Here is a 27,819-nt window from a genome sequence, read left to right as displayed (position 1 = left end):
GTGTAATAGAATTTAAGGTGTTTAACTTAAATACAAAAAATCAATTTAGAACAAATTAAAATTTAATTTAGATAAAAAATACAGAATATACATATTATAGTTTAAACTTAAAATCATTTATAAACACAATTACGCGAACATTAATAAAATAATAATACGAATAACCTATATGATTTAATTTTAATAATTTCATAATAAAATTGCAAACAATATATTTTTGAGAAATTTTTAATTTAATTGTTTGTTATCACTTAAAGTAGCTTTATAATACCATGATCATTATAATAGATTACAATTCAGCCATTTACATTAAACTATAATATTTTAATGTTGAGTTCTACTACGACTCGGTTCTCGATACTTGCATTCGATGCAATGTGTATTATACTTAACTAATTAAATACGGAATCCGTATACAATATATAATACAATGATGAATTGATATAATTAAAGTGAACCTGGTGGATAGAGAACAATGCACGCACATCCATTGTTTTTTAATCGAATAGCTAAGAAGAAAAATTATTCATGTATGAAAAAAAAATAGTAACTATACTTAATGTAAAAGTTGTTTTTACTCAGTGAACATACGATATTTTTGAGTGGGTACGTCGATATACCATATTTTTGCAGTTATTATGAAAGTATTTTAAAATATTCTTGTACCTATGTCCTATAAATATATTTAAAAATAAATGTAAATTTCAAATAAATAAATATAAATCTGTATAAAGTAATTATCTTTACTCACATTATAATGTATTATTTATAAGTATACATTTAAATAATGTTTTATTAAATATAAAGTGACGATTTACAAAAAAAAAAGTGATTAGGTTTTGTGATTAGAATATTTGCTAATGTAATTAAATTTAACGACATAGTTTATACTGTGTTTTACAAAATCGTTTCATTTAGACTAAATTATCAATTAATAGTTCCAGTAAAGTGAATCTTTGGTTTTAATATCAATGCTATTTGATAATACAAAAGTGAAATAGTATTTAGGATTTAATAATAGGCAGGTATAATAAAGAAAAGCTTAATCATAATCTAAGGAAAATATATATTTTTTTAATAGTTTAATATCTTATAATATGAAAAAAAAAACAATTACAATGTCACTGAACTCTTAAAGATTGTAAAGCTTCTGATATTAAACGTTCTTTTATTAAAAAACATTCGAATTTTATTTTGAAGACGTCTATTAGATTTGATAAATTATAGTAACAGTTCAAACTGCTCCAAACAAAATAATTATACAGCAAATGGCCTGATCGAAAATCGATAGATTAATAATATTTAATATGTAATAGGCAATAACGATCGAATCTATAAAGATGATCCGTTGTCCAATGTTTTGCTGTCGATTGGAAATGTATACCTACGTCATATATATATATGTTATTAATCATTAATCGTATGGTACGCAGACGTATATAAATCATATCTATTTCGTCACGTGTCCATTATTCACGTCCAAAAAGTTTTTATTTAATTTTAATCATTGAATTTATTACGATATATATTTATATATAAATAATGTACATACATCACCTTGTGTATATATACTGACCAATGTAGGTTGCGATTTTTCATCGATCGTTGTTGTGGTCCCGCCCATACGAACCGGTTGCATCTCCGGGGTGAGAGGGGAGCCTAGTGCACCAGACCTAAACCCATGTGCAGCTTTTCGCACACGCTCAGTACACACGAACCGTGTCCGTTCGCTGTCGATTTACACACATTCGGGTAGATGTGGTCCGATGACGACGACGAAGAAAACGACAAAAAAAAACAATAATAAACAATGTCAACGGGGTGCGCGTATAATAAAAATATATCATAGTGTTGTGTGCGATCCGCCCGTGTCCGGTATTAAACTTCGATAATGTTTATTGTACTAAACTATAACCTATAATCTATATCGAAACAGAATATAATAATTTTATAGTGTTCTGTAGTTATTGTTTACAACGCCCGTCGACGCCGAGAGCCGTGCGAGGAGGAATTAGTGCGCTTCAAAGGACCTGAGGTGAGTCCGGCGGGCGTTTAAGTCTCTTGAACACGAAAATCATTATTTCGTTATTCTATTATATTTCATACGTATTATTTTACGATGTTACACAGCGCCTATTTGAAACGTACCACGTAAATTTCGTTAACATTCGCGTGTCTCGTCCACAAACCAAAATATCGTTAAATCTCACAATCAGAACAATGGCGACCTCGTTAAACCAAAATATTCCAATAATTTTAATAAACATAAACTCCATTTTTGAAACGACCATAAAAAAAAAATACTTTATAAAAACGTACATAATATATATTATATATGTGTGTGTATGTGTGTGTAGTACTTACTACACGTGCGAAATCATTCTCGTTTTAGTTCGCATAGTAATAAAATTGTGATTATTTATAATATACACTCCCTATAACATTAATTGACATCATAATATTAATGGGAGAAATTTTTTTGTTTTAAAACATTGGTATTTTTGTACATTTAATTCCGTATAAAAAACATTATTTTATTATAATGTATAACATCGTTATAGTGCATCGTTTAAGAAAAATTCTTAAATAAATCGTATACTTCATTTATTTTTAGTTCAATTGGACTAATTGCAACTATATAGCTCACGCTACGTGTTTCAATAACAATAATTATCTAATTATTAGATCATATATACGAACTATAATAAACATAGATTCTCTGGCCGCTTTAATTTTCTAAACCCGACGGCAATTAATGATATTGAACTGACAAGTCACAAAATCATTACACATTCAATTATAATTATTACTACTATTATAATAAGTCCAAAAGTTATATTATAACAACTACTTTTTTAATCTACGTGTATTTTAATTATATACCATAATTTGATAAATGCTGTCTTAGCGAAGTTCTTAATTATTATCGCTGAACTATTCTTAAGTGTCTTTAAATAACACTTGTATTTAAAATAAACTTACACATGGTGTAGTTCACGGCGTAGCGTTTAAATCTCCATACAGGTTTTGTTGACCACGATACATTCCAAGTATCCGTATCCTAGCATTTACACAAACCGTAAATTTGAAATTATGCATTATTTAAAATAAAACTTATGCAGTAAAAAATAAATTATTACCAAATCGTACATTGGGATTAAGCGCATAATTTTTGATTTATATTTTATTTACTCATGATCGATTTGTTATGTGCATTGTTGGTAGTTTTAAATGTCAATGAGATATAATATTATAGAAGTTTTTAATACTTTTTATTAACTTGATAATATAGTTCAAAATGATAGCTTTGTCCTGGATAAAAAAAAATTATCATTCATTTAATAACAAGAATTATATTCTCTTACAGCTGTTAATATAGCACATACATTAATAAATCACACGTGTTTTAAAATTGTACTACACTGCATATCATACAGGATGAAAGGATCAGCAAATATTGAATTCTAATAGCTATATTCTTTCAAACTGGAGAGTCTAAAGAGTGCGCATACTAATAGTTTGGATTAAAAATTAAAATAAACTACATATAGAAGCCTAAATAATATAAAACCATTTCCATTTAAATTCTAGTTAGTGTAATTTAAAAAGTGTCGAAAAATTAGAAATAATTCATTTATAAATTTGTACAGATACCTACAGGTAATGGATACAAATTTCGATCTTTATAGAAAGTTAACGAGTCAATTTATATCTTGTAGTTGCGTCAATGTTATTAATATTTATCGCTAAAATACATAATATTACACTAAAATTAATTTCTAATAACGAGATAATAATATTTTAGATGTATATTTCTAAATATACATTTTATCTAGTGTGCATCTGTCGTTTGTTTCGTTTTTTCAGTCTTCAATCTCAGCATGCCATACTCAAACGATACCTTGCAATAATTATAATTCAAAATAATTACCATGATATTACATAAAACAAAAAAAACAAACCTGAGATATGGTTAGGGCCGAGATCGTATGCAGTTATAGAGTGTAGACCGAAGGGCACCGAACATATTGTTAACGGTGGACAAGCAAAGCGCTTACATAATAAGCAATAATGTACACTGTACACAACTGCAAACCGTTATTGGTATTTATTCGAACGGAATTTCGTTAGACTAACAAACTCATTCAAAACGTTCTTCCTACACGCGAGCATATTATGCACATCGAACTCGACCGTCGCCGTATACAAATTATGGCACACGTTACGGTGTCTGTATAAATATTATTATCATATTATTATTATACAAAGTGGCCCCCGCTTGAATGGAACACAAAACCAGTTTACACGATGACGTTATTTAAAAAAATAAACTACACGTAAAATACGACACAAAATTAAATGTGTATATTATATATTATTATACACATATATTGTATATAGCACACGTCGAGCCTATATAATAGAAAGGCGATTTTATTTTCTTACCAATTTCGTGCTGTATAGTTCACTATTTGGCTGCGATTAAGGCGAATACGGTTAACCGTATGTGTATGTAAATTTTGCCACAACAAGCCGGTCCGTATAGTTTATGTATAAAATATGAGTGATAGTAGTTATACACATATTTATTATACCGGGTGATTTTTTTCTTTATAAGAATTAAATTATTTATATTATATAGATAACCTATTCGAATTTTGTTTATGTTTTTTTTAGAAATTTCTTACTATATATTTTACTAATGTACATTTTTTGAAACTATTATAATATTAATATATTGTGAAGAACATTAAGCTTATACCTGTGTTTTCTAAACTAAAAAAAAAAAAATACTTACTAAGCTTTAATTGTATACTCTATTAGCTTTAGTAGTAAAATCCAATATACAACATATCAATCAAATGGTATAACCAAATATTTGAATTTTAAATTTTCGAAATAATATATTTTAGCACTTTAAGAAGCTTTCGATATATTTTCGTCTGTTCCAGACATATATATATTGTATTATACCTAGTCAAACAAATAATCGATTAATTGTAATTAATAATAAATTATATATTGAATATTAGCTATACAAGAATAGAAAAGGATTAATTACACTTCATTCCATTCCCCTGGCCAAAATTTTAAATAGCTATAAAATGAATACAGAATCAAATCAGATATCAGATCTACACACACGCTATTGTTACATAATAGCATATAATATTATCAACATTTTATAAAAAATATCTCAATGAATAAATATAAGTAATAAGCATATACCTAAATACTAATTATGGGTTGCTATTAAAAAATCGATAGTTGTTACAGCTCTAATCAGCGAATGAGATGGCGCGGGGGATTTATTGTGAAAAGCAATAATTAAAAGCAAGAAAAAAATTAATAATAGCGTTACTTCCGTATGTGCATATACTATGACCTGGCCAGGTTTCAAAAGAATCACCCGGTATAATACGATACACGACTGAGGCAAGTCGACATCACGAGTGAAACACCGGCTCTCTGGTGTCGGTGAGCTTGACGGGTGGATCGTGGAGAGGGAGTGGAGTTATCGTCGTGGGAATACGTGACAGGGGAAAGTACACGTGATCTAGTGAAGTTTTTAGATTTTTTTTTTTTATGTTTTTATGCCCATACGAATTCCCACATCTGGGAAGAAGCGAACCAACTATACGCCAGATAGGGGAAAATCCGCATCGGCAACCGGTTCAGACAACACGACGACAACTACGCGAAACGAGTGTCGCAACGTTTCCCTCGTTCGGCTCGGCAATGATAATAATAATATAGCCACGATGTCGTATAATATTGAAACGCGAGCGCGCCGTGCAAAATATATTATATTATTATATACACTTTAGACGTGAAATCAGCGTCGTGCGTTGACCATATATACAACGTCGTCTATACAGCAGGTACCTATCTCAAAAATAAAACGTAGCGTTTATTATTGCGTCAGTAGATGATAAAAATAATATGCTTGGACACGCTTATCCGTTTTGTGATCGCATAGTATGGTGTACATAATAATAATAAAAAAACAATAATATACAGAGTGAATCATCAAACATGTTGACTCTCCGTGTTTTCCTTCAATAATACATTTATTCAAATTCTGATTTTTTTTTTGATTTTTCTAATTTTTGATATGAGCGTATTTTCAATTATAGTCTTTTTTCAAATGAGAACCTATTTTCTTTCCAGTAAATTGTTAATCAAAAATTTTGTTTTTAAATTGTTAATCGTATCACAATCAAAATTCGAACAAATAGTGTCTGAGATAATATGATTTATATTAATTAGATACTATAATTATATTATAGCTATATTATCTAAAAAAAATGACATTTCTAATTTGAAAAAAAAGATAATATCGCCTCAAAGTACTTCTCAAAAGCAAATTAAAAATAAAGTTTTTAACTATACTTGAATGTTCTAAAAATTAAAAATAGAATAAATTCAAAAAGGAAAAACTGGGGTGTGCGTAATTGACTAATTACCCTGACGCGCACACAATACCGAAGTAACGGAAAATCAAAGATTTACCACAAAGTCCATAATATAGATATATTATGCGCGTATGAGCTTATAGACAAAATAATACATACCCGAAAGTCGCTGTGATGATTAGAAATATGTCGGTTTAAAAACGAAAAATAAATAACAAATAAGAAAAATTGCGTATATACGATAATAGTAATAATAATATCATAAGAAAAAGTCATTAATAATAAATATATTAGGTAACGGATGACTTTAAATTAAATTTCTGTCAACATATTTAATATAATATTATAGTACCTTAGTACTACAACTGTTTACAGTACGTACTTGATTGGTTCCAATTTTGGTTTTTTCGGGCATTAAACATAGGAATTTTTTTTACGTATTTGGCAAAGTAGAACTAAGGCTTTTTCATTTCTTTTGAAAATATTAGTTATTGATTATTTATTTAAGTGCTCTAATTAATTCAGCGTGTGGCGGTTGGTTTTAGGAGTCCCTGGATGAAATGATTCCGTGAGTCTCTGTTATGATATGGCAATAATATGAAAATTTTAATCCTAAAAGTTCTCGTGAGTCGTGATACAATGAAAGCGAAATCCATCAAGAACGCGCTTTCGTAAACTTCGTTACCGATGTCATAGTTTGGATATTGTAGTCATGTTTTCCAAACTGGTTATAGCAATCATCATTCATTGTTTCATGAATATTTTTCCAAACTGTACATTTTACAAGTGCCATGTATAATATTTTGTACTTTTATAACTTATTTTAGGAAGTATAATGTATTGCAATAAAATATAAATTCACATTAAAAATAAAATAAAATTTTTGGTATTTTTTTATATATTTTAATTTTTAAATGTATATTTAATTTACGTGCCATTTTTGTTCGGAATTAATTTATTTTAAATGCATTTTTATTGTACTTTTAAGATATTTTTATAATAGTTAAACAATCAATTTTTTTCACTTTTTAATACGATAAAGTTTAAGTCTTAAGTCTTAGTAATTACTGTCAAACGATAGTTTATTTCTTAAATTATGAAGTGAATAACATTATTATTAATAGCTATTTTGTACGTGCCTAAATATATGAGTAATAATTTTAAATCGGTATTAAAATACATCCTTCTAAATTAAACCCCCCACTTATACAGAATACGTAATACTTGTTTTTCGATTTATTTTAGTGAGTGATAGGTACATACAAACATAAATCCGTCATCTAAAAGTATAATTTATAAATGACGTTACGCAGACTGCTTTAAAGATAAAATTAAACATTAATTTCTACGTTTTACATCATATATATGGTAGCAGTAAATCTATCTTTTATTTCAAATCGAAAACAACTTGATAATTTAAACTTTAAAAGGAATTTTCTAGCAGACGAGGTTAATTAGCTTGCATTGCATTCCCATATTAATTTTATAGTTCCCCATCGCTAAACGAGAGCCAATTTTCTTTTCCATGCTCCTTTTATCTAAACCTACTATTTATTGCACTCTCCCTAAACTCTTCTGACGTGACTTGCAAATGAGAACCCCATTTTTCTTTTCGAGTTTTAAATTCTATTTCAACTTTCAAGTTTACATTTTAAAGTATATTATTCACTTCATAAATTATGTAACATAATATTATTTTATTGGGCGTTGGTCTCTATATTATTATAAAATAAAAATAAAACAAAAATACGAACAATGATAAAATACCCTATAGAATTTCAATTAAAACAGAATATGAGCCATTTTTCATTAATTAATTTATCCGTCTAGTAAAATGTTTATGCTTTTCAACTCGTATTTATTAAAATAAATAACTATCGGTAACCTATTATACAACACATATTATAATATAATAACAAATTCTTGAATGTATTATGTATCAAAAATGTGATATAATATTTAGATCGATTTTTAAATTGGACATGTTTATTTAAGGTACAAACATAGGGAATATAAATTATAATGTATATAATATGTAATATATATATATATATATATTACATATTTATTTTATTATCTATTGGTAATAACAATAACTAACATATTACACAAATCCCTGTTTATGCATAATATTACTTATTTGCATTAATGTGGTCGTAAAGATCAAAAGCGTATAATATTCCGATTCTGGCCCTAAATTAAAATTAAATGTATAAATAAGTTATGCACATGATTAAAAACTTGCGTGGTTTTGATTTTTGCAAAAATTTAATTTAAGGTAAAAGTAAGAAATTAATTCGATTTATTCAATATTTTGAAACAACAAAGTGTAGGCAAAAAATTACCATAGTAATGTGCATACTTTTTTTATCAATATGAATATTTCATGACGTAAGTAAAAAAAAAAAAACATTATTCTTATCTAAAGACACCTAGACTTTAACTATAAAATAATAGTAGATTTTTAAATTTGCTATTTAAATATTTAACATAGTTCGTGTATGATAATTATGATTGATACGTAGATAAATCACACATCAATTACACTGTAGATATAGACGGATTTTTCGAAAACTGTTATGTTAAATATATTTTTATAAATATGAAAAATAATTTAAAAAAATAACTCTATTTTTGTTAGTTTATTTTGGTTTCTAATATGCTTAAATATTCTTTTATATAATATAAAACGAAAAAAACTCATCCAATGCCGATTTCGCTTGTCCCAACTCGCGATTGGAGGAAATAACCGATATTGACATAATTCTGAAACTATATGATCGTAAACTGTCACGTACTAAAATAATATAAAAGGTATAATGTCATCTTGATGCGAGCAGTCGCGAAATATAATCGATCGGAGCGACGCAAATATCGCATGTGGATTTGAATATTAACTTGTAATTCTCAAGTTGGGCGGCGAATTACAAAGACAACGAGATTGATGGACAAACAAAACTGTTGTTATTCACTTCGAATATATTGGTATAATAGTAAATTGCGACGACAAAAATCAGTTTTCCGTTTTATTTTTTTACGTAAAAAAACCGTTTTCGAAACAAGTCACTCTTCCATAAATTTAGAAAGTCGACCGGAGTAAAATATGAGGTAAAAATAAACAACTATGATTGCATTTTTTTTCCCGTTTCGCGTGTACACAGAACTTGTGCGTTTGGTGCGGCGTGGTTGTGTGTTAATTGCATTAACGTACAACCGATAATAGCGCTATAGCCTATAGACCGGTTTTTCGAGCAAACGGTTCGCGTGTGTCCCATAACAAGTAATCGTATAATGTAAGATATACACCATTTTTATATTATAACGAATCTATACGCGTAGTTTAGGTAGAACGTTATATATCCTGACTGTAGTGAGTTAGCACACATAATATTATTATTATTGTTATCTCGTGTTGAAAACTATCAAGAGACTTGAGAATTCTTTGGGATTTCTTTGTGCGAACGAATGGTGCACCTCACGACCAATTTATTATAATTTTCCGTTCGTGTTTTCGATAAGTACACACGCATATTAGGTATCATGTTTTTTGTCAGTTGTACGTTTTCCTATAATATTCATTATTAAATTAATTATAAAATGTAATTATAAAGGTAATTTAATTTTTTACGAGATTTGGTGATTTGCAATTTTAGATTTAGGTAGAATACCCCGCAAAAGCAATTAAATTTAACATAAAAACTTTCGGCTATCTACAATACTTTCAAAATATCAAGTATTAAAATATGGATGTACTCATTTAAAATACTTATAAGTCAAAAGCTTGTATTATCTGTAATCGATGACAATACCTAAAAAAGTATCTCAAAGCATTAAAATGTATTTAATATTTTATTAAAAAAAAAAATTCTTGACTGAGAAAATTATATTGATCAGGAAGTATTTAAAAAACTTATGTAGTGTTTTCATTACACATAATATATTCCATTTACATTGTGTCCGTTTGTATATCAGCTATAAAATACACAATGTCAGCATTTAGCCTATAGGCTAATAGGGATTATAATCTGTTTGAATATTTGATTTTAATATTACTAAGGTAAAAACAATATAAAGAAAGTAAGTTGTTTTGATAATGTTAGTTCAAACCACCGACCTTATAACATGTGATTTTTATTATATTAGTTATTATTTAATACAAAATTCAATAAATAATAAATAATAATATATTATTTAAATTGTTTTAAGACTATATTCATACTCAGTTCATACTCAATACACATATTATAGTGTTTAAAATATTTTATTGTATGCTGGAAAAAAATTTACGAGATTGTAAAATTCTTTTTTTTAGATACACGGATGAGCCAATTATCACGGTTTTTTTTTTATCATTTATAGATTTAATTAGGTAAATCATCAACGAAGAAAATGAAAAAATAACTGAAAATATGTACCGTATTCCTAATGTTTTTGTTAAAATTTTGTAATTATGTATAGCATATTAAATTTTCATAATATATAATATTATATAGTATATTAGCTATAGGTATTCTAAGTAAACATCAAAATAACCAGAAGTAATTAGTAAAAGTTTAAAAACTTATAAATCATAGCGCAATAAGGATACCATTAATTTATTATAATGATTTAAAAATAATTTAATATATTTTCCTTGATATCCTATGTATAATTTATAATTTAAAAAATGTATAAAGTGATACCAATGCCTATAAAGCCATCATAATATGCATGCTAAGGTCTTATAAATATTTAAATATTTTAAAACTATATAATTCATGAAGTGTTCAATCATAATCTCAGATATGTCTTAGGTAATTATAAAATTATTATTATACGATTAAAAAATAAGAAAGTTACAATTCCGATGTTTGTAAATTTTATTATAATATTTTTCGATATTTTGTCCGAGGAATATATCGTTAATCAATTCAATTAAATCAATTTTTTTTTACACATAAAAAAACCTTCAGAAAAATACTCGAAGCAGTCGTAGAAACAAAATAGATACCTATTATAAGAGCGTAATTAAATTACAGTGGAATAGTATCAACAAATTTATGTAGATATTTATAAAAATATATTTAGTCGTACATTAAATATATCGCATAAATAAGAAATACATTTTAATAAATTATTCTAACATCAATTAAAATCCAACTATGGCAAACACCTTGACTTGAGCTTAATTTTATATTTCAACTAATTATTTGGTAGTGTCAAATTATTTATATTTATAATATTATAATGAAATAAAATTTACTAATCAAAAATTTTGTAATTCCTAATCTGTATATTTCAAAATTAATAAACACTTAATGTTTTTTATAATTTAAATAATGTATTTTTCACTGTATCAAATGAAACTTTAATAAATCTGAATCATTTGTTTTGCTTAATGTTTTGACATAATACCTATTATATTTTACCTACTGGCTACTCATAATTTGGAAAATGCATCATGTATGTTTGACATATAAAATAAATTATTTTATATACTTTGTAATATTAGTGAGTTCTGCGTTTTGTCCACTGCTCGCTTCTTCGATCGCTACTTTCACTGTGAGTTTTATCCCCTATAAAATATTGATTTTTTCTTGGATATTGTCTTCTTTTGATACGACTATTGTGACTTATTCATCACCAGCTAATTTGTTATAAATTATTGAATAATTCGTACTACTCGTACACATTTAGAATAAATTTCTATCAGAGTTATCTTTAGCTAGGCATGTGTCTGACAAATTCTCAAACAGGACCTCATATAAATTTTGATTCAGTACCTCAATAATGTCAATTTTTAAACTACGATGCGATGTTTAAAGAAAAAGTTGCTTAAGTTTATAGTTTAAACTAAATAATGGCTTGACGTATTAAGTCACAACATTTAACTTGTAAAAACTACAAGTTAAATGTTGTGACTTAATACGTTATTTGACATAGGCTTTACTTATAGGTGTACTATATATTGTCTCAAATTTAATTCAGTATTTTAGATATTATTTGATTTATTAAAAATAATCTGTTTAATATAATTCTAAATCAACTACTCAATCAATTAAAGACATTAAAACGTTTTACATAAATTTATTTAAATATGCAAAAAATAAATAAAACATATATATATATATTAATACCTATAAAAAAATATTATAGTGTAAATATTATTATGATAATATTATTGCTTTTTTATTTTTAAGATATTTTTTTTTTATATAATTATTATATGTGTATATAAACTATACACATACTATACTGAATTACGGAATACAAATAAAAGAAAATTGTTTGTTCAAATACTCGTTTGTTCAGAATCCTAAGACATTCCTATATATTTCAGTTAATGAACTGTGTCTATATTTTAAAACATTTGAACGTGATAACATAGTAGAATAAATTTGAACTATTATATTATATGAAATATATAAACATTCAGTATACCTAATCTATGCTGTAGAATAATATTTGATAAAGCCTTATTTTTTTTAAAAAATTGTTATGTGATCCAAATTTTAATATATAACTAAAAAAAAGTAATCAACCACGTTATTTATTCCAATTTCTCAATATTTAAATTTTAGTTTATATTATAACAATGTCCTGTTTGAGTAAATATAGGTACTTAAAAAATAATTAATAGAAGTGTATTAAAATTTATATTTTTAATAATAAACGTTTATATCAAACTTTTAATTTTCCATTGTTACATTTCAAAGCTTATTGTGAATTATACCTAATAAAAACAAATATCTCAGCAATAACAGTAATAATACAACATTGATTGCAAAACGTCTAATGGCTTTTTTCACGAAATGGCAACAAATTATTTACAATCTTCAGGTTTCGCGTCTATCATTTATCGGTTGTATAAGTACTTATGAATTCAACATTTAATTACAGTAATTAATTAGATACTTTTTTCAAGCTCCCTTAGGTTTGGTTTCTCTCAAGTACGTCCGTCTGTTTCCAAAATATAACAATAGAAAAATATTGTAATTGCCTATTATCGATTTTCACGTTATACAGAAATGCATACTTCGTCAATCTATATCACTTTTAGTACTCCCAAAGCTTTTGAATGCTTACTATATTTTCTGAATATAATTTCAAAATAAGCATAGCAATTTACAATACGAAGTAGTTATTACATAATTAAACGATTTGTTAAAATTCAATAGAACCATTAATTTATTTTACTTTTATTTTTTTTTGGTTCATTATAACAACTAGGCTATAAGGCCCATTATTGGCCATTAGTTATAATTACTAAATACTTAGATAAAAAAATCACGATTATTTACAGTACCTATTACATTAGATACATTTTATTTTATTAATTATATTGTTACTTTGTTAGTTATAAAAAATTAAGAGTTAAGAATTTTCTTGTTTATCATGGTTTTGACCGAATGTAGTATTATTAAGAGTTTCGGTTATACCGTGGTTTATTCGATCAAATCCGTCGTGTTCATATCTTTGGCAATTCGTTAATTAATGTTTTATCGTGAATATATGATCACATGCTTCTCATCAAGGTTGTTTTTCTTAGGCCATGAAAAATCCACGAGTTAGTCTGGTGTGTACAATTTTTAATGGATTTAAAATAATTTCTTTGTTACTTTAAAAATAAGGGTTTTCCCATCTAAATGATGGCTTCTTAATTTGATTCAGTTCTGTTTTTTGATTATCCCAGAAAAATTATTTAATTCAAATATAATGCTATATTTATTCATTTCTCTAAAAACACGTGATAGCATTTCTTTTCTTTTCTTTTATAGTTTAAACCCATTCGACAGAGCACGAATAACGTCAGTGTTTAAATAATTCGTCTCTTATTAAGATGACTCCTATGAGATTATACCTTTTGTTTTGGTTATTACTTAAATTATTCAACATGCAAATTTTCTAATACTGTTCAACTATAAACTCAAATTAAATTTTCTGTCGTATTATTGTTAAAGCGCAGACATAATATGTTTATTACTTGTATGCTAAATTTATAAACATACAATAATATTCAATATACCTCTAGCCATGTTATCTATAATTAAAGAGACAACTACAGGTACAATATTATATTCGTGCCCTATAATATTTGTTCTTAGTCATCGTTTAATACGCTCGTATACTTACTATAGTAACTCATATTATACTAACTCATGATTATATTTAGGTGTATAGTATATAATTTAACCGTGATTACATGGTAATTTATTTTCATTCTTAACGATGTCGACTAAGGGGCTACGAACTTACAAATTATGTATTCCAAATTTGAACACAATTCGTATTATTTTCTTAAAATATAAATACTTTTATCACTTAATGCATCCATATTTTTTTTTCAAAAACATCATTCAAAAACTTAACAATTTTGTCTGTTTCACATTTAGCGTCAAATTAAAAAAACATACCAATTATGTTAATAAACATGAAACTTATTAAACCAATCATAATAAAAATCGTAATTTCGGAAATTCATTTGACTCATGGCTAATTAATTGATCATTAATTAAATTTGATAATATATTTAATTAGTTTATACACACGCATATACCATTTTTTTACAGTTAATTAGAGCAACAAAAAATATCATAGTTAAAAACGACAGGATCGTTTATATCCTTACAAAAATTGCAGGTGTTTGGTTGTATCAAGTTTTTTATTCTTACCTTGTTACGATTTAGATTTAGTAGTTTAGTAAACTATTAAATACATTTTAATGTACCAATACGTTTAATTTTTATATTAAGTTCTAATCTTTATTGCTGCATTTAATGTCTCCATTCGATACATACTAGTAAATAATACAATATTACAATTAAAATAAATTTTTCTATATCTGTAAAAATAATAATTTAGAACCAATTAATTTTAATGACAATTATTTGTTTTAATTATAATTATTATTATCTGTACTATTTTTATATTATACTACCGTGTAATTTAATTTTTCCAGATGGGAGACGCCAAGTACGATAATCACGAAAACAGACTGATGTTCAGTTTACAGCAAATGATGAATTCTGAACATTTCGCAGACGTCGTTATATGCTGCGCCGACGGATATAAATTAAAAGCCCACAAAGTCGTACTAGCGTACTGCAGTTCGTATTTGCAAGTAAGTTAAAAAAAATACTTAATTTTTTAATTCAATGTTTAATATAAATATATAATCATTAGTGTATTTAACACCAATCTTTTTGGTTCCATTACTATGGTGTGTAAATGACACTATGTATATACCTACCTATTCGTACAGCCATACCCACCCATTTTTATCGTCGAGGTCAGATACACATATACTTACTATGGTGTAAAGTCGACTATTTTTTAGTCAGCAACGGTTTTGATTTTCACCAGAGTAAACTGGTACAAGTTCACTGGGTACAGCTTACTGATCGCATACATAGAAATTAAACTATTATAAGGTTATCGCTGTAACGAATAACGACTATGTACACGTGTGTACAAATTGATACGATATTACAATATATTATTATTTAATAACAGCGTACCTAGAGATAAAATCATTTGCCGACGTATGTATACCATTATTATTATAACAGCTACAATTACCAAAGAAATTTAATTAACCATAAAATATAATATTCACAATGTACTATGTAGTAACATTTCGTAAGACATTGAATCTAATCAATGTAGACATTATACTATATGAAGCCCACAAACTTAAAACTGTTACCGCACAGAACAATTACTGATACTGCTAATACTGATAATCGTATTACACGTGGCGTTTGTATATTTAATCAGAGCTCCACGAAAGAATTTTTTTTCGTTTTTTGTTGTGGTATTAAACAAACAGTGGACATGTGGAAATATAATAAAACACTAATTAAATTATAATAATACACAACATAATATTATTATTGTACCACTCGTTTATGTTTGTTTAAATACCTACGTAAATACCCACCGTAATTGTAAAACATTATTCGGCGCGTAGTGCGTTCGATTACCGAAATTCCATCCGATTGTCAGTCACCTACTAGTCGAAAACCACCAGTGAATAAATTAACCCCCGCGGTGACGTACCGTTCGAGATTCGCTGCCTTAAAACAGCTGGTATACGTCATGAACTTAGAACGCATCATCATATACATGTGTCTGAGCCGTGCCTGTTGGATTAATTGCTACCATAGCGCGTGTATCGCGAGTTTATAGGTCATTTTCCGATTCGACGGTGGACTTAGATTTATATACTGAACCCATAACACTGTACGCGTAATCGACACCATTGAAAGGCACTGCAGCCGAGAAATATAAATGAGCGAAAACGAATTTGGGGGAGGGAAGAGAACGGATTTCACCACACGAAGTGGATTATTATCTATCGACAATCGCGCACGCGTATCATCCCACTCCTCTAACACCCCGCCCCACTGACCCATTCATTTTTAAAGCACCGGAGACGAATCTGATGTCAATACATACGGACGCGATAGATAAAACTGAAAAATAACCATATAGACCGTGGGACATAACCTGCGTAAGCCCGTACTATACTATATATGACGTGTATTAAAATACCTACAAAATAATATTAATAATATTTTATTATTGATTGATGTAGGTACGTACCCGCAGTCATAATATTAAATAAATCGCTACGAATGGCTTATTCGCAAGCTCTCGGTCGGCGCTCGTGATCCGACCTCATTTAACGCTAATATCATGTTTTATTAATATATTATAATATAGGTGTTATATCGTATTATCATTTAAGTAATCGTTGTCATGTGTCTCCGTTGCAGACACTGTTCCTCAGCCATCCTGGACCGGACGACAGCGTTACGATCATCCTACAGGACGTTGGGCACGAGGACGTGGGCCGCGTCCTGGAGTTCGTATACACGGGTGCGGCCGTCGTCCCGGGACACAGGATGGACGGTTTCGTTACGGCCGCTGGAGCCCTGGGAATCGGGCCGCTCTTGGACCCTCGGCGGCATTTGGAAATGTCCTCGGTCCAGCCACCGGCTTCCCATTGCCACCCGTGTTCTCCAACCACAGTTGTAAACGATCCTACACCGCTGACGACAACGCCGCCGCAGCAACAGCATCCTTATTGTAGGGTCCGTCAGCCGCCCAGGACCACAGGCATTCTGACGCCGTCGCCATGGACCCAGAATTCCCGTCCACCGTGCGCCACTCCCAGATACTCGGCTCCAAAGACCGTGCAACCTGACTCCCTAGTGATTCCGGTGCACCCTCCGACAGCAAATTCGATTCAGGTAAGTTGTAATATTACATGTTATCATTTTCGGGCATTTCTTAATACCGTTACTTTAAAATACTATAACAGTTATTGCAGATTTTGAAATTTCACTTATGTCAGTAATATACTATTTATTTTCTATTATGAAATTTTCATGAATCCCCGATTAAAAAAATGTAAGCAAAAAACACCCAGATATTATAAATATTTACGAAGTTTGTATGTCATATGTAATGTTGAATTATTCTTAAATCTAAACTTACTTTAGAAGGGAGAAAACCCCTTCTCTGTTTGGTATACACAAAATATTTAATTTCAGCATAAAGAGAGAAATTGAATAACTAGATAATAATCTGTATATTGTATAAGTGTGTGTGTGTTTGTGTGTGTGTATGTTAAGGAATAAAAAAAAACACTTTTTAAAATTTACGAATTCGTTTAGCAGAGTATCTAAATACGAAAGTACAGTATAGTGCAAAAACATTTTATTTGATATCATTAATCAAATGTAAAAGTTAAAGTAACAAAAAATGTTTACAGGATATATTTTCCATATTTATCACAGAGTCAAACTTTATCTACTCAATACTTACAATTTTTAAGCTGGAACTTTTTTTAATTTAGTATGTGGTTTCATAGTTGTAAACGAAATGATAAAAACATCGTTTCTCTCTTTTTCTGACTCGTATAGTTCTACAAATATCTAAAACTAAAATGTGTACCAAAACTATGACCTATCTTATTGTAAATGTGTAAAGATATACAAAATATAATACAGTTATAATAATTATTATATAATTGAATTGTTCTGATTATAGTTATTAATTTATTATGAACATAAAATAAAATTAAAATCTATCGATTTATGGTGTATCGTGTATACATAGGTACAATTGTTTCCTTGTAATCGCATTTTAGTGTCAAAACTCGTTTAAGTATCAACAGTTATTAGTAATTTCAATTTGTATAGTTTATAACGTGAGATGTTACACGTGAATTTTTTTAAATTAATTCACTAAATATAATATATATAATTTAACCACTTAAAATAATCACTCGATTACACGAGACGTTGTCAGCGCAATTTTTTTTAGTATTAGTTATTACAGATTTCGTTTGAATCTCTATAATTTATAGTCTCTCTAATACAGCGATTATTACTTACGACCGGTCGTTTAGGTCGTTATATACAGAATACAGATAGATACGCGTCTGCGGTCGATAATACTTGATTTCTATACTGTCCGACGTATATGAAATAATATAATTTAGAAAACTCGCATTTACATTGATGAGTATACGTTTTTACTTATTTTGTGTACCAAAATATCACGGGTTTGAATATATGTTTTATAATTGTTTTGAAAAGTTTAAATTATGAAACATACGAAATAAACATGAGTGATGGTAAAAACAAAAAATTACATCGACCCATTTCATCAAACCCGTATCAAAATAAATTGTTGTGTAAATTGGACGGCCAATGTAGATAGGCAGACGGCTAATTACCTGTATATAAAACATATTATTTGAGTTTTTTCCGTTATTAAAACAAGTACAACAACCGATGAATTTAAATCAAAAAACTGAACTAAATACGGCCATGTTTATTATATTTTAATGTTCAGTTCGGAAAAATATTTACATATTTATGATCCGAATATAAATTTAGGACCTCAAGTGATTTAAATGTAAACGTATTCAAAATTCTCAAACAACATGTGTAAAAGACAAAAATGTTTACTAAAAGAGGCATATATACAATGTGCTACAGAAGCTGTATAACATATCCTGTAGTATTCATGCATATGTGGTTCACTAGTATACCTACTTTATATTATTACTTGGACGACGACCGATTTTGTGAAAATATGTATGGCCTGTTATAAATTCAAGTCCCGGAAAAGTAATCATTTTTTCATATGATAAATCGACAAACGCAAAATGTATTAGAAAATGGTCTTGAAATATACGTAGCAAGAAAAATGACTGTAGTAGGAATCCACAGTTATGAAATATTTTGTGGTTGCTATTTTACTTATACTTTTCTACTACTTATATTTCAGTGTGATACGAGACGTTCATATATCAGCGGCTGTATTGTATAAGTATTTATTATATAGGTACGCGCACGCGCAGCGGCAGCGATGACAACATGACGGTTAATGTTTTGAAAGACGTAATTGTAGAAAGCTCGGTAAACTAATAAATTAAATATAATAATGTGTATTACACTTTCAAAAACAACAAGCCCGTTGAGAGATTCCAGATTCTACCTCTTAACGTAATTACTGCACAGTAATAACAGTTTAGAGGTATATTCCAATTAAAAATTCACAATAATATAACATAATAGGTAATACCAAATAGTATTACAATAAGCAAATAACGCTTAGTATTTTTTTTTTTTTTTACTTACCAAAGATTTTTGATAAATGAGACCACTCGATTATGCATGATTTGGCAACGTTGATGCAAAATTTACAGTCTAAGATTTCGATCATCGAATGGATATCAGATCTAATTAAATTGTAAAGGTTAATGGTTAATAATTATAAATAATTTTAGTTTTATATTTTAAAGTGATAACTGAAATATATAATATTATGTACATGGTTTTTACATAAAGTTATTGGTTGGAAAAAAAATAATTAGTTTAAACTGAAAACATTGTTTAACAAAGTAATACCTAATTTAAAAATACACATTTGTCACAAATAATTTGTTAGCATATTATATTTATATCCTGATGCCAATTTTCCAAAATTTCCACAGTTCTGTAAAATTTGAAAATTATATTATATATTTTAGTTACTATTTTAATTATAATACTTTTCACTAATCTACATGCCTGGTATCTATTTTGGGTTTATTTATTATATTAAAAAATTTATATCACAGGAAAAACACTTAGAGCTCGTAGGATTACCGTATTTTGATAACTGTTCTATAATCTGGATAAAAAAAGCTTTCTACAGTACACATTTAACTCCGATTTTTATTTAATTTTTAAAAAAAAGCTGAAAAAAATGTCTTTTTTTAAGACTTATTATAATGAATTATAATAAAATATTGAAAAGCGAAGTTCAATATGAGTTTTATAATATTCTCATCTATTAATTAAATTAAATAATTAAATTTAGTTGATTTTATAGGACTTGGTTGTTATAATTCCCGTAATATATTTTTAAAGATAAAATAACATTAACACAGGGCACCAAGTCGACGTAATATGCATAACTATTTGTATTTTAGTTATTTAATTATTTGACAAACCAATGAAAACTACTGGCATGTGACGACATGTAAATTTTCTGATAAATTAATTGATTTAATGAATTTTAATTTTTGTTAAACAAAAAAAAAAAATAGGAAAACCAGAAAAACCCGAAAATTTTACTCAAATCTATAGCAGCTACACTCATCAACAAAATTGATTTACTTATTTTGTTGCAATACAAAAACAAATAACCAGATATTTTGAATTTTTAACATATGTTTAGATTATCGTTTTCTATACAGATATAATAGTATAATTTCAAACTATTTTAATATTTTATACTATTTATAGATATGTTTTTTTAGTTTATATTTAAAAATATCGAAAAAAATTTCTTACTAGGTCAATACACTTGAAAATTTAGTACGAGGTTTTTCATAAGTTGTATAGCTATTTAAAAATATCAAAGATAAATATGCATTATTATTTTTATATATTTTATGAGTATTTGAAGTTCACATTTGAACAAAATTAGATATTAAAACGAAGAATAAAAATTTCAATTATTTTTATGCGATATTATTCGTAGAAACTTGAAACTCTTGCATACATATATTATTTTATTTTATATACATAATTATATACATTTTCAAAACATTTAGATTAATTAATAATTATAATATGCATATTCTTACGTATCATGAATCTATTCACACCGTACTACTAAACACTGTATTAACCAAAAAGTTAATATCAATAATAATAATTTTTTAAATGCAATGTTTTCGAAATTTAAAAATTAAATTATATCAACCTACCATATTACTAATTGTAAAATAAATGTCTTCAATTGCAATATCAAAAAAACATAATAAAATATATACAGTTGTAGGCTGACAGATCGCCTTCGCTCATAATCGTTTTTCGTATACAATGATTTATCATTGAATTCAAATTTGACACATATATTACAATCGTTTATTCAATAACGACTGACGAGAAACACTTGACACCTACTGTGTAACAGAGTGGTTACCTACCTACTTTTCACCTTTTTAATTTTTCTTTATTGATTGGTAGCTGTCGATATTATTATTATTTAATATTTAATAATTAATTATCGATTCAAAATTACACATCATATTAGTAAGTCTGCAATAAATAACCGTAAATAACCGTAGATAAGTGACAACGATAGTACAGTTTGAAATGTATGATGTCGCAGAGAAACAGGCACAACCATCAACGGAAATCGAACATGGCAACGTCGCTTTAAATACATTACGCTCAAGGGTATAACAAAAAAGTATATTCTCAATCGTACCTATATCAAGCTTTACTTGCAATATAGTAATATTATACAATTTTAATTTAGTATTATTTATTTTTAATTGCAGTAGAATTAAAACAATATATCGATTTTATTTACTGGCGTCTGGCATAATATATAATTTATTTTCCCTTATGCTTATGAAAACTTTTGAGAAATAAATAAAATCTTTTCTTACAGGTTAAACGATATTCAGATTTGTACATACTCATATTATATTCTTCGGAACTAAATTTATGTTTAAAATTATACGAATACCTACTATACATACCTATAATACATACAACTATTCAAATTATTTTAGACTACCAATGTATGTAATTAAGTATTTCTTTTCGTTGATAATAATAATAATAATTATTATTATTTTAATATTTTATAATTACTAAATAGACCAATCTTTTCAATACCTAATCTAGACTGAGTCTCTAACGTCTAAATATTTATGTTGTATGAAGTAATTACTACTATTAATTTATCTGATCTTTAATATTATGCACACTACAGAAGTGTATCCCGATTGTTATATATGAAAATTTGTTAATATGCTAAAGTATGCATTAACTAGATAACATTTAGTAACAAAATGTAAAACATACTCTTTACTAAATATAAGCTAGTTAATATACAATTTTAAAATCAACAAAATCAAATTATTATTATTTTTAAATTATTAAGTATACATACACATATATATATATATATATATATATATATATTGGTACTGAAGTATAAATTAATGCACATATAAATATATAACACAATCATATTTTGAAAATTCTACAATACAAACCTCTCCTTTTTTTCTAAGGTTAACGTAATTATTTTAAGCATAAAATCATTCAGTAAATATTTTTTATTTTACGTCCAAGAACCGAGTGAAATTGAATTTCATTTACATCTACATTCTATAAACGCACAATTTAAATATATGTAAATATAATATGGCACAAGCGTGCAATTAACATTTGATAATCGACGTGTCCTGTGTAATAACAAGTGATGTAAAATGCAAATCAATGAGTAGAGGCATCTAACATATTTTGTACGTGTGTTCACGATGATTTATTGTTTTGTGGTTTGATAACCATAAACATTAAACACACACACGCATAAAACGGGTGATTTTGCGTAATGCCACCGTCGCGCCGTGTCGAGTTAAATCGAGAGTTGTCTTTAGAAATTTTAACTCATTCTGTAATGAAAATAATTATTATCGAATTACCCGATTAACAACATAAGTGTACATAATTATATACTATACACACATCACAGCGTCAATGTGCAAATGGCATAATATTATATCCTAATGCAGCGTTTTGCGAATCAATAATATATATATATATAGGTGTATGTATGTGCGTACGAGATTGGACTTAAGATAGTACGTTAGGAAATAAAAAATTCAAAACTGGCCTTTCTCTCTACATACTTATCTTCCGACTCCGGTACCATCGTCGTAGGTATATAAATTACAAATGTATTTCGTTTAAGATATTTGGATAGACTCCGATCGTGACTGGTCTCCGACGTCCGTGGGCGATATTCCATATCTACGACTTAAACAAAAGCGCGTTGATACTTTCACAGTGTTTGTATTTTATTTTCATAATTGTTACTTTTATTTTTTTAAATACATTAAATTAAATAAAGCGTGGCTAGAAAAGAGTAAAAACTATCCGCGTAGCGTATTGTATAGTATAATATAATGGATAAACACAAATCGTATTGATACATCTGCAATACAAGTATATAATATTTTGTGATACTTTTTTTACGAATTTCGGATAATACAATTATGGGTGTAACGTTAAAGCACTTAAAATGGCTTCGATGTTACAACTACTTTACGTATATTTATCATATAAAAACCTGTATGACTTATGTATATAATATAATGATGGTGTTCGCCATTATACGTAATTTCTATAGCCCATGAATCATTTTACCCAATTCATACACATAATTGATACGTTACCGCCTCTGCTATTAATCTTGTCAATCTTATATAAACTCCAAAAATTAGTTTTAATGATATGTACAGTGTTCTATTTCTTTCTATGTGTTAATTTTAAATAATTCTAAAACCAGTTTTCTTTTTAGGTTACGGAAATCCAAAGAGGACCGCTTCCTATTCCGCTGCCACCGACGCCACCGGAAGAGCCTACGATTGTTTCGATACCACCGTCACCGTCAACCGACAGTGACAGAGACACGAACCAAAAACTAAAAGTTACCAGTGATGCTAACAATAATGGGATCCCGGAAAAAGACCGAAATGCGAATCAAACAAAAAGTCATATTTGTCAAGAATGTGGAAAAACTTTCGTAACCAAAGCATCTCTTAAGGTATAATTTACCACAATCAATTTATCCAACTATGTGTGGAATTACACACTAAGATTTAAATCTAAAATCATTTAAACTTTTAAATGACTAATAGGCACGTATTCTTTCTAAAAGTTATATAATTAAACATCTAAAAAGTGCGAGTCGGTAACCGTCAAACCATTAGCCAATTTACGAGGTAATCGGGTAATCTATTATTATCTATTGCCAAACATTTTGAATTAATAATTAAATATAATTTTAGAAATATTCAAACATTTCTATATTGTTTACGATTATATACACATCCCATAGAGTATCGTCATGTGATGTTGGCCAAATATAATTTGTTTCTTCCAAATCACTATTATGACGCTTAAAAAATAATTAATGTTATTTATACGGAAGAGAAACCAGAGACTGTCATGGTTAAAAATCAAAATATTTTCTAGGGATAGAAATACTAGCAAAATATTTCGTGATACAATTTTTTAAAATTCTACAGTTGGCGTGTTAATAAAAACATAAAAATGTTATACGCAGTGAAAAGTATTTAACTAATTTTTTTTTTTAAACAAACCCAGTCAACTGAAAATTAGAACGTAAAAATAACCTCAAATTGTAATAATAACATATGTAAACACAGTCATTATAGTAAGAACACACGATTAGTCTTAAATGTTATAAATATAATAGTACAAAACGTATGATTATAATGACTGTGCGAAATGCACAAAGCTTACTCCTTTTCGTCGACCGTATACAAAAACAATTACCTACGTGTTTTATAAGGTGTCTTTTTTGCCGGTACAGATCCACCAGAGGACCCACACGGGCGAAAAACCGTTTGTGTGCGAGTCGTGCGGCAAGCAGTTCAGCCAACTACGCAACTACAAATATCACAGGTCCGTACACGAGGGCACCAGAGAGTTCTCTGGCAGTTGCCCGGAGTGCGGTAAGCTATTCAACGACCGCGGTTACCTGAGCTCGCACATGAAGATCCACCGGAACCGAAAGGAGTACGAGTGCGAGTACTGCACGAAGAGCTTTAACCAGCGGGTGGCGTACAACATGCACGTGCGCATACACACGGGCGAGAAGCCGCACAGTTGCCACCACTGCGGAAAATCGTTCACCAGGAAAATGTTGCTCAAACAGCACCTGCGCATACACACCGGCGAGAAGCCGTTCTCGTGCGCCGTTTGCCACAAGCCGTTCGCCGACCGGTCCAACATGACGCTGCACATGCGCCTGCACTCGGGCGTCAAGCCGTACGCGTGCGCCGTGTGCGCCAAGTCGTTCACCAAAAAGCACCACTTGAAGACGCACATGAACTACCACACGGGTGTCAAGCCGTACTCGTGCGACAAGTGCGGGTTGAGCTTCAGCCAGAGCAGCAACATGAGGACACACTTGAAAAAATGCAATGCTATAGCGACACCGCAGCCGACGCCACCACCACCACCACCGCTGCAAGCCGCCGTCGCAGTGGTATCACCGGCCGCGCAACACGTCTGAACGAGTACCTACGGCCACTGCTGCGTCTCGTCCGAAACGCGTGACCGAAAGACGACGTCGCCACTCGCGTTTTTCAAACAAATCGAAACGGTTTTCATCACACACTTTCCGATTCGGCCTTCTTCCTCTTACTACGCTCGCAACGGATTTTCGACCACAAACTCCGTCGCTCTGTAGCTATTATAAACGTTATTGAAATTTATGATTTTGTGTAATATATTATGTGTATAAATTTTATATTTTGTTCTATCGGATCGATATGCAGAAACGATCAAAATCGATTTAAGTTTTAGCCAAATCGTTTATCGAAACATGTCATCACTATCGTACACACTGCGGGCCGACCCTGTCGAAAAAATAAAAACGCGTAACCCACAGTATCGTACGATAGTGTTGATAATGCACAGCTGCAATGTTATGAAATGAAATATTATTATAGCAATTACAGTGAATTACTCACGTATGATTACGACCAGGTACCTATAATTGTACGATAATTATTGTTAATTCGCGCCTTGCGATTTCCACGAGTTAGATATACTCAGCCCATAAACTTTCTACGAAGACGAACGATCGATGACCGGTTGACACGGTCGCGTGAAATATTATTATAAGTGTAATGCGATAATAGTAACGGTCAGTTTCGAAATGATCCGAAATGAAGAAGTGCCCAGAATCATCAACTAAGGGGGAGGGGTAAATATTATAACTGTATATGAATAATAATTATTAATTTAAACAATTAGATCGTATATACTGTATTATGGCTAAAACATGCGTAATATAAATAATTATCAATACTATAATTACAAATAATATGCATTTGAACAACTCTATTCAATGAATGCGTAATTACATATTATTATTATATCTATCAAGATTAATAAAATACTAAAACCGTTTAGTGCAATCGATGACTTGCAAAATCTGCCGGCGTATCGACTTCACGTGCGAGATTTATTTTTCGATGTGCGACATGATGACGTTTTCTAATCACTTAAGCAATTTGACCGGATAAGTTTTGCTTGGCGAACGACCAGTGTGTATCCGTTCGCTCTCAGTACCAGTGCCAAGTTGGTGATTAATCGTCACGCACGAGTAATACATAGTAATCAATAATAGAATCTAGCTGGACAATTATTATTTGTCGACCGGGTCTAGGCAGGTATTATTAACTCAATCCGAGGACCACGAGATTCCTGTGAGATACATTGTTTAGCCTCGCGTATCGAAATTAAATTATTTTATTTTATACATAATACAGTACGAATGTATGATAATAATAATATTCTAAAATGTATACAATAGTATTTGTTATCAAAATGCACAACATTTAAATCGGACCATCTGGTTTACGCCAGATTAGAACTGGTTTATAAATATCCCAATGTTATTTTCCTGTGTTGGTATGTTATGCACAAACAGTAAAAATCTGTATTATATTTTTAGTAAGTATAATATAATAATATATAATAGTAAAGTATGATTATTGATTAGTATGAAGACTAAATCTAGGTTTGCCTAAATTGAGTTACTATGTATTTTAGGCTCGAATATTTATAGTATTATAATAATTATTATTATATGAACTTTTTTTATGTAAGTATGATCGTATGATTTAAATAAATAAAATAGTTTATTAAATTTGATACGATTCTTTTAATTTGATCTATTGCATTAAATTCTATTAAAATTGGTATCCAGACTTTTATGTTGAGAAAATAATTAAAATAAAATGCGCTAATGCAAAATTTTTAAATATTTAACTTAAGAGGACGTTATACCCGCA

The 27,819-nt window shown here is 28.8% G+C and overlaps 1 protein-coding gene across 2 annotated transcripts; it reads left to right on the top strand.

Moving 5' to 3' along the window:
* The first annotated feature begins 1,717 nt into the window (after nt 1–1,717).
* On the top strand, nt 1,718–27,503 carry LOC113551414 (gastrula zinc finger protein XlCGF57.1-like). Of its 2 annotated transcripts, XM_026953649.1 has the most exons (5): nt 1,718–2,035; nt 15,355–15,516; nt 17,174–17,650; nt 24,288–24,533; nt 25,326–27,502. In XM_026953649.1, exons 2-5 carry the CDS (start codon nt 15,355–15,357, stop codon nt 26,028–26,030), a joined length of 1,590 nt encoding a protein of 529 aa, XP_026809450.1. In that variant the 5' UTR covers nt 1,718–2,035; the 3' UTR covers nt 26,031–27,502. The 2 variants fall into 2 exon arrangements, with proteins under 2 accessions (XP_026809450.1, XP_026809451.1); XM_026953650.1 differs by lacking the exons at nt 1,718–2,035; nt 15,355–15,516 and adding an exon at nt 16,843–16,992 and having other exon boundaries at nt 25,326–27,503.
* The last annotated feature ends 316 nt before the right edge of the window (nt 27,504–27,819 follow it).

This window comes from Rhopalosiphum maidis, chromosome 2, assembly GCF_003676215.2.
Source record: "Rhopalosiphum maidis isolate BTI-1 chromosome 2, ASM367621v3, whole genome shotgun sequence".
In the NCBI taxonomy this organism is placed as follows: domain Eukaryota; kingdom Metazoa; phylum Arthropoda; class Insecta; order Hemiptera; family Aphididae; genus Rhopalosiphum; species Rhopalosiphum maidis.
This window is presented reverse-complemented; position numbering and strand designations above follow the sequence as displayed.

Excerpts from the sequence above, each read along its gene's own strand:
- LOC113551414 (XM_026953649.1), top strand. The coding sequence starts at position 15,355 with ATGGGAGACGCCAAGTACGATAATCACGAAAACAGACTGATGTTCAGT. Across the intron at positions 17,651-24,287 it reads CGACAGCAAATTCGATTCAG|GTTACGGAAATCCAAAGAGG; the intron begins GTAAGTTGTAAT and ends TTTTCTTTTTAG. Across the intron at positions 24,534-25,325 it reads TAACCAAAGCATCTCTTAAG|ATCCACCAGAGGACCCACAC; the intron begins GTATAATTTACC and ends TTGCCGGTACAG.